The 14,943-nt window shown below is 39.8% G+C and overlaps 1 protein-coding gene across 1 annotated transcript in view; it reads left to right on the forward strand.

Annotated features, from left to right (window-relative positions):
* The first annotated feature begins 218 nt into the window (after positions 1-218).
* csf1a (colony stimulating factor 1a (macrophage)) overlaps positions 219-14,943 on the forward strand; it is a 90,459-nt gene continuing 75,734 nt past the window's right edge. Inside the window, exon 1 of the mRNA XM_039749196.1 lies at positions 219-477. Within this exon, the coding sequence (XP_039605130.1) occupies positions 436-477 (42 nt within the window). The 5' untranslated portion in view covers positions 219-435. The remainder of the gene's footprint in view (positions 478-14,943) is intronic.

The following is a 14,943-nucleotide window of genomic DNA, read 5'->3' on the forward strand; positions in this document are numbered from 1 at the left end:
AAAAATATTATGCAATGGCATTTATTCAAAAAGAAACAATTATGCCTGTAAATACACAGACAGTAAATTTACAGTTCTTTAATTTAATGGTATACACATACTGTTCAGAAAGAAAGAAAGAAAGACTAAACACTAGCCTACAATAAATCTTGAACCTTGGCCAGCCAGTAATTTCCGGTAAACCACATGAGAAAAAGAGGAGGTCTTTATAAGCTCTCATTCCTGCATTACAGTGGCAGTCAGCACTCACTCACACACACACACATCCACACGCGCACACACACACAACAGGACAGGCAGGCCACTGCAGGGCAAAAGGAGCTCTCTGTCTTGAATGTACATCCCAGCAGTGGAAAGATCAGCTCAGCCGCTGCAACTCGCCTCAATGCATCAAACTGTGGACTTTGCTATGCTCTGTCTGCACCGGCGAGCCAGATGAACACACACACTTCAGCCCACACTTTGCTCAGAGCCAAGGTAAGAACTGTTGCTGTTTCTTTTCAATTGCATGTTGCTGACTTTCCTTTCTGCAGGCTGTGCTGGGTCCAGTGTAGGCTACTCTCACAGACTGTGTTTTGGACTCGTCGCGCTGGATGAATGCTTTTAACATACTGCTTTATGCATATATGAATGATGGCTTTGATTTGTGCTGTTTATGGCAGGTGTCCCCGTGTGAGAAATGTCACAGTGTAAACTGCATGAATTGGAGGTGTGACCTGTTGTTGGGCATTCCTGCAAGGTGCTATATGCTATGAAGTATAGAGAGGTTCAGCTTCTAATTTGTTTCCCCAAAATTGATATTACGCAAGTAAGAAAGTATACTGAAGGTATTAGTTTACAGCTTCAGGCAACAGGAGGCTTGGCTCTTGAACAAAGTACTTTTTCCTGATGTTAAATACTCTTCTTAAATTCACCTTTTTCTCCAACGCAGCTGTGAAGAAATCCTCTGACAGGTCTGACAGATAAGTGGGAACTGTAAAATGTGCAAAGTGCTTGGCATCTAACCGTACGGGTTTGCTTGAGGCCATCACTTAAACGTTTCCTCTTAATGAATCAAGTTCGCCTGTTTTCCCAGCGCAGCACTTTTGCAATCCTTGATCGCGAGCTAGACACGGGACTTCTGTCCATCACCGCCGCGGCAGGACCTTCATTTTGGTCTTGTTCGATCAAGTAATTAGAACATTTTCGGTGGTGTCTTTTGGATTATATCGTTGCTGCAGAGCATTTGACCTGTTCCTGTGCATTTTACATGGGACATTTTGGGGACTGGGGGTTGCCTCCCCATTTTAAACACCTGCTGTCCAGTAGCTCGGTATTACATCCTGGGTATCACTTCTCTGGGCATGATGTATGTACGGGTTGTAACGCTAATCTTCATGATCCGTTAAGCAAGAAAATCAGCAAATAAATTCAGCATCCCATGTGAGTGTGATTAAAGTGCGGGCTTGAAGTTGGCACAACGCTGGGTTTCGATGCAGAAACTCAGAGAAAAATGAATTGATCAATCCGTCCATCCATTTATACACCTGTCTATCATAACAATTTGCGTTTATCAGGAAAGATACCAGATTGCTTGACATGAGCGAGGGCAAATTCATTTAATATTAAGTACGGTCCGCAATCATCTCGGGTCCGATCTCAAACAGACTGCAGCATTTTGCGTTGCACGGAAATGTGAGTTCAGAAAGCTGACGGATTGCTGATATACCACGGTAACGGTGCTGCTCACGCAGAAGCATCTTCAAAATCCATTCTTGTTCCGTTGCAGTGTACAGCTACAAGTTCCCACCCGAATGCTGCACGAGTCAACCCTGACATTACCTGCGGAGTTGCCCCGGTACAGCGAAACGACTCCCCGAGGTAGAAGCCCGCTTCGGACTGGACGCCGGATCACGTACAGGCGCGACTTACTCGCTCAGAACTGACTTTGCAGCTCGGTCTTGTGTTTGCGATTATAAATGAAAGCATCATTCCAGTTAATGCGATTGTCTTTATACTACCAATGTACAAGCACGTAAAATCAAGGAAAACAAAAGTGCACTTGAATTGACTCAGGGTCCACCGCCGTGAAGAAAAGCAAACATGGAATCTCCTGAGACTTCGTTCACTTTAGTCCACACCAGTAGCTCTCAAAGTGTGGTCTCTAGACCTCTGGGGGTCTGTGCGCATGTGACAGGTGGTCTGTGAGCTGACATGTACGCACCTTTCATAGAGCCTTTTCATGTGGCCTTATCAGTACGAAAGTTCTTTCAAGTAACAGACCACAAAACACCACGTCTAACTTTCTTGCAGACGATAACATCTTGTACTTCTACTCAACTTCTTTCCTGTACTCTGAGCAAGCGTTGTAGCTCATAGAGCAGCAGTACCAGAATAAGCCCGCAACACAGAAGGAGACTGAGTAGCAGTGTAGGTCTGACAGAGTTTTGTTGGTGCTGTTTTTCTTTTCCTGTCATTTGTAGGGAACTTTATAAAGATATGGCAGTTGAAGTCACATAGGCAGTTCAGTTAAGTAGGTGATAATTATTGTAATGCACCAAGTTTGCAGTAAAGAGAGGCTGTTAGCCATTGATGGTTCTTAATCTCTTTAGATTGTCCGAAATACTTTGAGATCCTCCAAGCTAAACAATGAAAGTAGAAAAATATATCACATGGTTTCATGCTGAAGTCTGATAACTTCTTTTTCTTTTGCAAGCTAAGGTTCAAGTCCCCCATTAGGAATATATATTACCCAAACTCTCATTTTCCTTTTTCCTGTTCTGATTTAGAACCGGTGTACTGTATTGTGTGTGATATATTAATTTTAGAATATCTGCTGCATTTGATTTCTATGCATGTTTCTAAAATAACACCTGCTACATGCAGCTTGTGCCTAGGTTAATTGTTTTAAGTTGTTTCCCCATCATTGAGCACATCTTTTATTTTATACAGCATCTTCCACAGTATATATACTATTACAAAGTGGTTTACGGCCATAGAGTAATACAAATGTCTCTGGAGCAGGGGTCCTCAATCCCAGTCCTGGAGAGCTGCAGTGGCTGCAGGTTTTTGTTCTGACCTGGTTGCTTAATTAGAAAGCAATTCTTGCCAATAAAGTACTAACAAGCTATGAAATTAAATTAACTCTGCTATGTCAGGTCATTCTCATATCCTAGATTTTCTTTCCCTTTCTATCATGCAAATGATTTGAAGGCTAAAATAGACGAGTAATTCTCAGTCCTTCACTTTTTTCTCTTCGTTTTTCTTCCAAGTATTTAATTAAACCCAATAGTGCAGATAAATACACACAGGTGTAAATGTAAATAAGCTAAATGGAGAAATGCTGCTCTCTCTTGTCATTTGCATGTTATTGATAATAAGGAGCAATTAAAATAGCTGTTTAAGACAAAATTAAGCAATAAGGGCTCAAAATCACTAAAGTGAAGCAGAAGTGTTACTTTAGCAATAAGTGCTTTTTATTAAGCAACTGGGTTGGAGCAAAAACCTGCAGCCACTGCGGCTCTCCAGGACCTTGATTGAGGACCCCTGCTCTGGAGGTATCTTGGACCGAATGAATGAGTTAGCGAAGTCGGAGAAAAGTCTCCATACATTCACAGGTGGATTAGGGATTGACTTTGTGTTTAACAGCCCAACACCTTAATCACTAAGCCACACTGCAATTTAAAGAGATTCAGTTCTTCTAAACAGGAGATCACCCTTTACAAATATAGGATTAGGAAGATAATAGAGCGGTTCTGTCAAGTAAACTAAATGTATAGTGATTAGGCTGCACAGGATAGTCATTACAGAACTGAAGCTATCTAGTTAAATTCATTCTTTGTTCACTGTAAAGGAGTAATTTGTCACAGAAAGATGTCTGCACATTAAACACAGTCGTGATTTCCAGTGCATTATGATGCTTCCTGTCATGGAAGAAAGACTAAATGTAAAGTATAACAAGAAATAAATCATGTAAAAACAGACAGCTCATAATTAACTTTATGCATTTCATCTGCTCCCTCATCTACCTGTCTCTAAATGAAAAACTTCTTAAATGGGTTAATACTGAGTTTCATTATTGAACAAAGAGCGCAGTATTGAATGTGTTCTCTATAATAATTGAAAACTGAGCATCTGGAGAAGTGTCTGTTCATGATTAGGGAATCATACCATGACAATATTACTGAAGCCTTTTTTTATGAGCACTTTCCCATCTCCCTTTCTGCTTGTGCTAGCATGTTTTAAACATTATTTATATTCTGTTTTCTAAATACAAAGACACGACTGATCAGCTTTACTTGTAATTATTAAATGTAATGATGCAGTGTGGTGTAATGTGGTGTTATGGCAGTGGACAACTTCTACCTGTTACTCATTGTCCCTTAAACTGTTTGGGTTTTATATATATATATATATAACCCAAAAAGTTTAAGGAACGTGAGTATATACTGTATATAAATATATAGAAATAAACAAGGGCCGGCGCTAAGCCCCAAAACCCCCTACACACCACATTAAACAGTCCCAGTTGCAAAATAAAGGTTTTTATTGCACCAAAATACTTAATTTCCTGACCAATACAATCTTTCAATCACCAATCCTCCTTTTCCTCCTTCTGCCTCCTGACTCTGACTCACCGGAGGAGGCTGGAAGGCTCGTTTTTATGTCAGACCCGAGAATACTTTGGGTACTGGGGCTTAGCCTGATGGAAGCACTGCTGGGTCAGATGGAAGTCACCTGAAGCAGGGAGTCCCTCTCCCTGCAGCACCCCTTGGTGGCACCCAAGGACCCTGGCGGGATTGTGCCTCAGGACTACAATTCCCATATATCCTTGTGAGCATCCTTGCTAGGTCCATGCCAGTGGAGCACTGGCATCTATTACTCTGGAGGAGAAACTGTTCTTGATAGACCACCTCCCCATTCCAGCCATTAATCTTTCCCTTTGAGTGGGACATTGATTCAGTCCCATCCCAGGTGGGCCATTTCTCCTTCTATTCTGTCCTGTATATATAAACACACACACACACACACAGATAGAGTGATGTAGCACTGCTGCATTGCAATAAAGAAACAAGGCTCCAAGTCTCAGATGCTGCCTGTATGGTGTTTGCATGGTGTCTCTTTGTGTTGGGTTGCTCCAGATGCTTTGGGTCAATCAGACCACCCAAAGACATGCAGGTTTCGTGCACTGATGATGCTAAATTGACCTGTGATTTGTGTGTGTTTTCTGCCTGTGGCCTAGCTCAGGATAGGTGGGGCTGACTAATGGATATATGGATGAAAGTATGTATGCTAGCTGTGCTGCCCCTCTAAGACAGGCTGAAATCTAAGTAATCAATGTACACCTCAGAGTTAATGTTTGCAATGTACGATTTGGTATTTGATTCATAAAAACAGTTTTAATGTTGGTGATGTGCCACCTATTGGAATAACAAATGCAATACATTTATTACTAAAAAATTTTTTGATGTTGCAATTTTTGGAATGACAGTTACACAGCAACTAGACTGATGCACAGACACTCATCATTTTATTAAGCTATCAATGTACAGAGTATATATATCCACCAGAAATATTTTAAATATCACAACTCCTTTAAAATAGTTGAGTGTATTGTCCTAAACACTATGAATAGATCAACAGAGCCTATGCTTTTGCATTTTCATTACATGGCTGGCCGTATGGCCCCATTTCTGTTAATACCTGGGACTCTTAAGCATTAAGATGGGGATATAATTGACGTGATGCCGCGCGGGAGCTTGAGGGTGCTTATACTACTTTAACTAAATCTGGAGGATTCCACCAGGGGGCAGTAAAAGAAATCATCATGGTCAGAATACAAAATTCTGTTTTGCTCTGTTGTTAGTTGAGGGAAAACTTTTTTTGCATTCTGATTCTGTTGCGAAGTGACACAGAAGATGATATGTGACACCTTTAAATGTCTTGTGCCATTACGATGGGGAATATGCGACGCTTGTATTGCCTATTCAAGAAATGGATGAAGAAAATCACCACAAATACATTAACATGTCAGCAGTTAAGTTTGATGATTTGCTTCACCGCATTGAGCCATTCATCAAACATCAAAGCACCAAATTGATCCTGTTGGAGCTGCAATGCAGCTTGCCGTCACATGTTGATAGCAAAAAACAATGCTGATGTCACGTACCAAAACCTGAACACACACACCACCCATATTTTTGCTGGTACTACAACTCATGCATGTGTAACATTAAATTCTGGTGATGCTGGGAACACAAGGCAGCCATGTAAGTATTCCAGTAAGTGTTCCAGGGTATGTACTGGAGGGTGCCAGGGCATTGCCCTCTCATATTATCAATTTATACAAGACAAACAATATGAATGATATACTGTACAACAGATATCTCAGGTCTAACAGAAATTGCCTCCTGCTCACCTAGTATGAAAAATGATCAATAAATTATTTCGTTATATAGATGTGATTTATTCCCCTCGCTTCCATACCCCACCCCAGTTTATAAGTTTCTAACAGACGGAATAGCCAGCTCAACTGTCTAGTGCACTAAGCTTATTTCACTGCCCTAAAAGTCAAAGCAGTCTAGAAAAGAGGCTGAAGTCATCCTTTCAGGCTTACTTAATGACCCTGAGAAAGTCATTTAAACTGCCAGGTTTCCAAAGTGACTGTATTAGCCAGTTAGACTGTAACCCGCTTAGTCCTGAACAGGCTCATGGGGGTGCTGGAACCTATCCCAGCTAGCAAAGGGCACAAAGCAGAAACAAACTCAGGACAGGGCACCAGTCCATTGCAGGGCAAACACACACAAACACCTACAGACACATACACACACACCCCTAACTGTACACTAAGGTTAATTTAATAATAATTTGGAACTTTCACTTGAAAAATACCAAAGTTATCCTTTAACCAAACTGATGCCAGTTTGATCTTTATTATTGTGGTATTCTCCGTTCCTTGTTTCACTCTTACTACTCCTCATCTTTGGTCTCTTCACTGACTGCAATAATCTAGTTTAAAAACTCTGTTAAGACCTACAGTTGTCTGAATGACTCTGCTCCTTGATATCTTTCCTTATTATCATGGTTTGGTGCTTCACAGTTCATCTTATAAAGTTTCTTTTGTAAAAAAAAAAATGGTGACAATTATACCTTGATTTGACATTATAAGGCATGGTATTTTTTTTTTTAATTTAGAAAAAAATACTTCACTTTAGAACACAACTTTATGTCTTTCTCTTTCTCTCTCTCTCTCAAAATATATATATATATATATATATATATATATATATATATATATATATATATATATATATATATATATATATATATATATATCGCCAACCCCATTTAATCAGGTCAAATGAAATCAGGGTTCTTGTCTCAGGAACCTCTCTTGGCTACCAAAGCCTGCTATAGTCACTATGGGAAAAAACTTTTTCCTATTGTGCATTCTCGTGACAAGTGATGCCTCCTTCCTGGAACAATGGGATATATAGCGAAGGAATGGGAAGGGACACAGTCAATTGTCCTCACAGGGTGTCTCTTTTGCACTGTGGAGGGAATAAAATAGGATAAGCTTAGCAGCAGCAGTCCCTTTCCAGCCTGGGTGCTAGTACCTCAGAAGAGCCCAGAGAATGAACATATATATATATATACAGTATATTACATTCATTGCATTCGTAGTCTTAGTCCCAACCTGAATTGTATGGGTGGTTACCTACCAGGTAACGATAAACATGTGTTGCGTACTCTTTGCATTATTTGACAGCAAACTATGCAACATTACATGATCTGATTCTTGCAACTGAAGAGGGCACAACCACAAGCGTTACCTGGTAGGTAACCACCCACACAATTCAGGTCGGGACTCAGACTACGAATGCAATGAATGTAATTACTCCGGACCTACAGGCTGTCAAATAAACGAACTACACACCGTGGCGCAGCTTAAAGGGGCTTCGTCTCTGATGCTGATGTTCGAGGTTTGATCCCTGAGAGGGGAGCAGTAGAGTGTATACGCCTGATGATCCCAAATAAGGGCAAAACACATGTGTCGCGTACTCTTTGCATTATTTGATATATATATATATATATATATATATATATATATATATATATATCCATTATCCAACCCGCTATATCCTAACTACATGGTCACGGGGGTCTGCTGGAGTCAATCCCAGCCAACACAGGGCGTAAGGTAGGAAACAGGGCAGGCTGCCAGCCCACCGCAGTATATATATATATATATATATAGCCAATCCCAGCCAACAAACCCCAGTCAGAGCGCCAGCCCACCGCAGCACTATAAGTCACATTGTATAAATGTATCAGCTTTGTAGGTGAATATAAATAATGTGGTCTGTTAGAAAAAAAAAAAACCAAAAGACAGACAATATTCATTTTTGTGTACTGCAACAAAATCCAGTCAACTCAGACTTTTTTGTGTTTGTCTTATAGCATCTTTCATAATTTCCCTTATTATAAATCACTTTGCTATATTATACTATGCCCAGTAATTTAACTTTACCATTTTTAAGAGCATGTACACAGTTTGTTTTTTAGGTAAAGGCCCTGGATTAGCCCAGTGATCAATTAAAAATTTCATTCAGTAGGAATTTAATGATTTTGGGCAAGCAGTCTTCCTCTATAATGGCAGTAAGAATCGCTTTGGGGATTGCTCTGAAATCCGTCCCCATGGGGTAAAGGTTTTGAAAATTGCTATAAAATTGTCCAAGTTAATTAGAAGTGGAGGAAAAATGATGTTAAAACTCTAGGAGACCCCAAATAAATATGTCAATGAAATGTCATTCTGTGGGACATACTATGATGCATTTGTCTGTAAATAATGGTATTATTGCCAAAGAAGATAAAACACTGGACATCTGCAAAATAAAGCTAACTTCAATCTATTATGTAAAAGTCCAACCAAGCAAAAAGCAGTGGGGCCTGACTAAATTTTCAGGCTGGAAATCTTAAGAATGTTGGTTATGTTCATGCTGTTCACTTACTGTGTAACCCTGAATCTAACCTGTTATTTCTTATGTTGTAGAAATATAGGAACATTGTACCTGAATGAATGAGTACGACATGTTTACTACATAAAGGTTACAAAACGTAACATTCTCAGGCTCCTTTAATCCAATTCATGGTTGCAGGCTAGTCAGACTGTGCTTCTGCATGAATCCAACAATGAACAAGCTGCAAGTTTTAAATTACATAGATTACCACAGAACTGTAGGAGACATGCCAGTAGGACTGCATATAATCTGTAAAGCAGTTGGTCTTATATGCTTATTATTTAAGAGACTTGTAAGAGACTTATAAAGAAGCATCAAGAAAAAGTGAAATGACTGCGTATGGTGTTAATGGATTTGGAGAAGACTTATGACCATATCAAGAGATCTGGAGGTGCAGAAGAGAAAATAGAGTACCAGAGAAGAATGTGAGAATTGTCCAGGATATGTATGAGGGAGTGTTGGGGTAAGAGACAAGATCCCAGTTAGTGGAGGTCTGTACCAGGAGTCTTCTTTAAGTCCCTACTTGTTTGATCTGGTTATGGATATGTTGAGTAAAAGGATAAAAGACCAATCCCCCTAGTGCACACTTTTTCCTGATGACATTGTGTTGTGTAGCAGCAGAAAAGAGGAATGGAGAGGATTTTGGCAGCATGGAGAAAGGCTTTTAATGATGATCAGGATTCAAATGTTAGCCTGCAGGGAGAGCTAATAAAAAGAGTGGTTATATTTAAATATCAAGGATCAGTGGTAGCCAAAGTTGGAGTGTGTGTGTGAGTGTGAAAAGACCAATAATAATGTCTGGAGCTCAGATATGGGCAGTAAAGTGAGCACAGGAGAAGAAGTTAGTTGTGGCAGAGATAAAAATGTTAGAATGGATGTGTGCAATTACAAAAAAGGACAGAATAAGAAATCAATCTGAGACAATCAGAAGTACAACAAAAGTGGGAGAGATATCTGAGGAAGGACAGGAAAGTAGGCAGAAGTGGTGGGGATGTGTGATGAGAGACAATAGATATTTGGGCAAAAGAGTGATGGGAATGGAAGTAGAGGGGAAGAGAAGTGGGGGAGGCCAAAGCAGAAGTGGATGGATAAAGTAAAAGAAGATTTGAAAGAAAGAAGCATGACTGGTGAGGAGGAAGAAGTTTTATGCAGAAGGTTATCAAGCACTTTGACTCCACATAGAAGTGGGAAAAGATAAAGAGAAAGAAGAAGCTGTAAGAAACCTGTGTCATATTTGTTTAAAGTTCCTCTTGTTCTAAATACTTTTACCCATCACAGTGACATAGTGAACGCTGCCATCTAAAAGTTTTAATGTTAAAGGCTGAGTACTGTGCTGGTCCACACATTACACTGAGCACAGTGGATGAGAAGAAAGTAGATAACAGTGGATGGGGAAAGGACATTTTCTTATTAATATGTGCTTAGAAAATCACTTTTGCTCTTTAAACATAAAACATCTAAGAGAAATCCAGCCTGGACCCAATTTAATCTAACTGAATTGCATACATAGAGATTAAATAGTTAGGTGCTGGGCACCAGTCTTACCCTCTAGGGCCTTTAGTTAGTGCCTTACTAATTCATTTGTCTGTTTACTAAACATTAAAATCAAACACTAATTGTGTCTACATGTTCTACTTATGTTTACACCACAAAACCCCATTGGACTCCTTGAAGCAATTGGAGTATAACATTAAAGTGGTATTTAACATATGAAAAGCTCAGTCTTTGCTCTCTGTTATCTCAAAACCTTAGTCTTCATTCCAGAAGCATTACCACATCTGCACAAGGTGTTGGCTTGTGCACACATTACAAAAAAAAAAACTGCGTTTGTACTTACCTACTACAAGTAAATAAATAGGGGCATGCAGTTTTGATTGTCTGTCCTTAAACAGTCAGGTGTCTCTAATTTCTGTACCCTTTGTTTAACTAAATTTTGCTTGGCTTGGTTTTAAATGAGATGCAGATGAGAATAATATCATTTGTCTAGTTTGAATTAGTTTGAATATTTTTCCAAAAGAAAACCTAAATCCAAGAAGTTCAAATGAGTGTAACAAAAGTGGATCTCTATCTATCTATCTATCTATCTATCTATCTATCTATCTATCTATCTATCTATCTATCTATCTATCTATCTATCTTCAAGGCAGGGCTTATCATTACATTTATTTTTTATTGGAAACATTAAATGCAAAGAAATTCAAGACAGTACATGGCTTGATGAGATACTCTGATGTCACTATTATTAATTTCATGTCAAGTAGCTTTGCACAATCAGTACTGCCTCTCTGAGCCTGCCACCATCCTCAATCCCCCAAACTCATCCATGAAAATGATCATTCTTTTGTAAATTTCTTTCTGGTGTAAGGTATTTGATATTTGACTGTAAGAGCTCAATATTAACATAAACTGGTGATTTTTTTGTACACGCCCCAAGATTTTTGCTGGTTCTGTAGTATGTTACTGTCATTGTTCTCTGAGATAATGGCAGCTGGTAGAGTTTGGTATTGCATATTAAATCCTTTTATCGTAATTGTAATGTAAAATTAGAGCATAGTATTTTTTAATCCTATGTGTTCTGTAGACTGTATAACTCTGGCTCAAGGTATCATAGTGCATAGTGTTGTGGTCTACCAGCTATTGAACCTGGTTTGATTACCAGCTGACGATGATTATTTAGCAGATGCTTTTATCCTAGGTAACTTAAAAAAACAGGTTAAAGTTCATGCAAGTTTGATTAGAAGGTGCAAGCAATTAAAAGCAACAATGAACAAGATTAAAAAACAAGAGCAAGAGGGAGTAAAGCTATTACTATGTAATTATAACTGCAGTTAGACGTAGACACAAATCAGTATCCTAAACTCCTTGTCGGTAAAAGTGTAGGTATCCTGTAGAAGAAATACTAAACAGTTACTAAAGATTAGTAAATTGGGTCCTGTTGTAATAGACAAAGGGTGTTTAATCCACAGCTTTGGATCAAGAATGGAGACGCATTGTCCTGTCTTGGCACAACTGGCCAGAGGAGGGATGGTTAGCAGATGGTCAAATGCAGAATGGATACTACTTGAAGGGACAAGTGGAGAGTCCACTGACTAGAGATATTAAGGAGCAGAGTCATTCAGAGAACTGTAGGTCAAGACAAGAGTTTTAAAACTGGATTATTGTAGTCAGTGAAGAGACCAAAGCTGAGGAGTAATAAGAGTGAAACAAGGAACAGAGAACACCAGTCGAGCAACAACATTCTGGAGTAGTGGGAGAGGTCTGATAGCAGTTGAAGGAAACCCTACCAGTAGACATTTTTAATAGTCTAGTCGAGAGAGAACCAGTGCTAAAACAAGGAGTTACATGGCATAATGTAGTGAAGATGTGTTTACTCCTCTATATATTCTAAAGAAAGAAACCACATGATTGGGTCATTGAGGAAAAATATTTGATGAAAGAAAGTGGGAGTTCAGAGTCATGGCGAGATTCCTGAGTGTGACTGATGGTGAGAGGGTGACATCTTCAAGAGCAATGCTTGGAGACAAATCTGAGGAAGGATAATCAGAAAAAAAAACAAGTACAGGATATCTAACTTTGGAACACATTAAGTTTAAGATGATACACATTTATCTGTGATGAGATGGCATAGAGACAGCTGGAGATCTGAGCTGAAATCAGTGAGTTGTAAGAGGGTATGAGAAGGAAGGTTTACGCATCATCATCACAGAGGTGGTAAAAGAAGGGATGTGGAGAAATAAAATTGCCTAAGGAGCACAATGTAGAAAGAAAAGAGAAATAGACTAAACACTGTTGAGCCAAACATGTAGAAAGTTTCTGTGGAGAAAATAAGGAGTTAGACCAGGTGACACAAAAGGATCGATCAGGACCCAGCTAAAAGCAAAACCATGGATTCTGAGTTTATTGAGGGAAGACATAAGCAAGAGCTGGTTAACGGTATCATAATCTGGTGAATGGTCAAGAAGAACAAGGACAGAGTAGAGAGAAGCAACTCAAGTAGACCTGAGATCATTTCTGTCTGAAAACAGTGCACATGATAACGTCAGCACCTTACACATCGGATTAGCAGCTGTCCAAAATGTTTAGTTTTGTACAGCTTAACAGTGTAGCAATTTTGCAACAAATGTTTTGTATCTAAGATGTTAAACTTAATCCTATAATCCTCACCACTTACTCATGTTTGATAAAGCAGTTTACGTTTCTAGTTCTCCATTTTCAAAAATATGAAAACGATAGGACTGAACCATATTTGTAAAGCTCCTCAGAGCAGTGATTACTATGGAAATCATATCTAAAAAAGGCATTTTTTACTAAATTTTTATATTAAAGACAGGTCAAGCATACCTAACCATTTTCTTTAACTTAGACTCCCTCACAAAATTCTTAGGATTTATTCAGAGACATGGTGCAGAAGTGTATGGAACCTTTCCCAAACTGGGAGTTACTGTGCGGGAGTTGTTTTTCCCAGATGTGCTTCTTTTCAATTTAAACCACCCAATATTTGCGAATCCAGCCTCAGAGGATGCACAAACCAATGTGTTTCTTCATGCCGGTCCCAAGCACAGATAAATGGGGAGGGTTACATCAGGAAGGGCATCCGGTGTAAAATTTTGCCAAATCAATATGCGGACAACAGTACAAATTTACATACCAGATCGGTCGAGCCCCGGGTTAACAACGACCGCCAACAGGGTGCTGGCGGAAATTGGGCTACTGTTGGCCGAAGAAGAAGGAGAAGAAGAGGGGGAGACGTGTCCAGAGGCAGGAGGAGAAGAGGAATGTAAAGATAGTGGAACTGAGGGTAGGAACTTTGAATGTTGGCAGTATGACTGGTAAGGGGAGAGAGTTAGCAGATATGATGGAGAGAATGAAGGTTGATATATTGTGCATGCAAGAGACTAAATAGAAGGGAGTAAGGCCAGGTGGATTGGAGGTGGATTCAAATTGTTCTATCATGGTGTGGATGGGAGGAGAAATGGGGTAGGAGTTATTCTGAAGGAACAGTATGTCAAGAGTGTTTTGGAAGTGAAAAGAGTGTCAGGCAGAGTAATGATTATGAAGCTGGAAATTGGAGGTGTGATGAATGTTGTTAGTGCATATGCACCGCAAGTTGGGTGTGCGATGGGTGAGAAAGAAGATTTTTGGAGTGAGTTGGATGAAGTGATGAACAGTGTACCCAAGGGACAGAAAGTGGTGATTGGAGCAGATTTCAATGGGCATGTTCATGAAAGGAACAGTGGAGATGAGGAGGTGATGGGTAGGTATGGTGTCAAGGAGAGGAATGAAGAAGGTCAGGGGATAGAGGATTTTGCCAAAAGGATGGACATGGCTGTGGTGAATACGTATTTTAAGAAGAGGGAGGAACATAGGGTTACGTACAAGAGTGGAGGAAGATGCATACAGGTAGATTACATCCTTTGCAGAAGAGCTGATCTGAAGGAGATTGAAGACTGCAAAGTGGTGGCAGGGGAAAGTGTAGTTAAGCAGCATAGGATGGTGGTCTGTAGGATGACATTGGAGATCAAGAAGAGGAAGAGAGTGAGGGCAGAGCCAAGGATCAAATGGTGGAAGTTGAAAAAGGAAGACTGCAAGGCTGAGTTTAGGGAGGACATGAGACAGGCACTAGGTGGCAGTGAAGAGTTACCAGACAGCTGGGAAACTACACCAGATGTAGTAAGGATGACAGCAAGAAGGGTGCTTGGCATGACATATGGAAAGAGGAAGGAGGAAAAGGAAACCTGATGGTGGAATGAGGAAATACAGGAAAGTATACAGAGGAAGAGGATGGCAAAGAAGTGGGATAGTCAGAGAGATGCAGAAAGTAGACAAGAGTACAAGGAGATAAGGCGCAAGGTGAAGAGAGAGGTGGTGAAGGCTAAAGAAAAGGCATATGATGAGTTGTATGAGAGGTTGGACACTAAGGAGGGAGAAAAGGACCTGTACCGAT

Source organism: Polypterus senegalus, chromosome 3, assembly GCF_016835505.1.
Source record: "Polypterus senegalus isolate Bchr_013 chromosome 3, ASM1683550v1, whole genome shotgun sequence".
NCBI lineage: Eukaryota > Metazoa > Chordata > Cladistia > Polypteriformes > Polypteridae > Polypterus > Polypterus senegalus.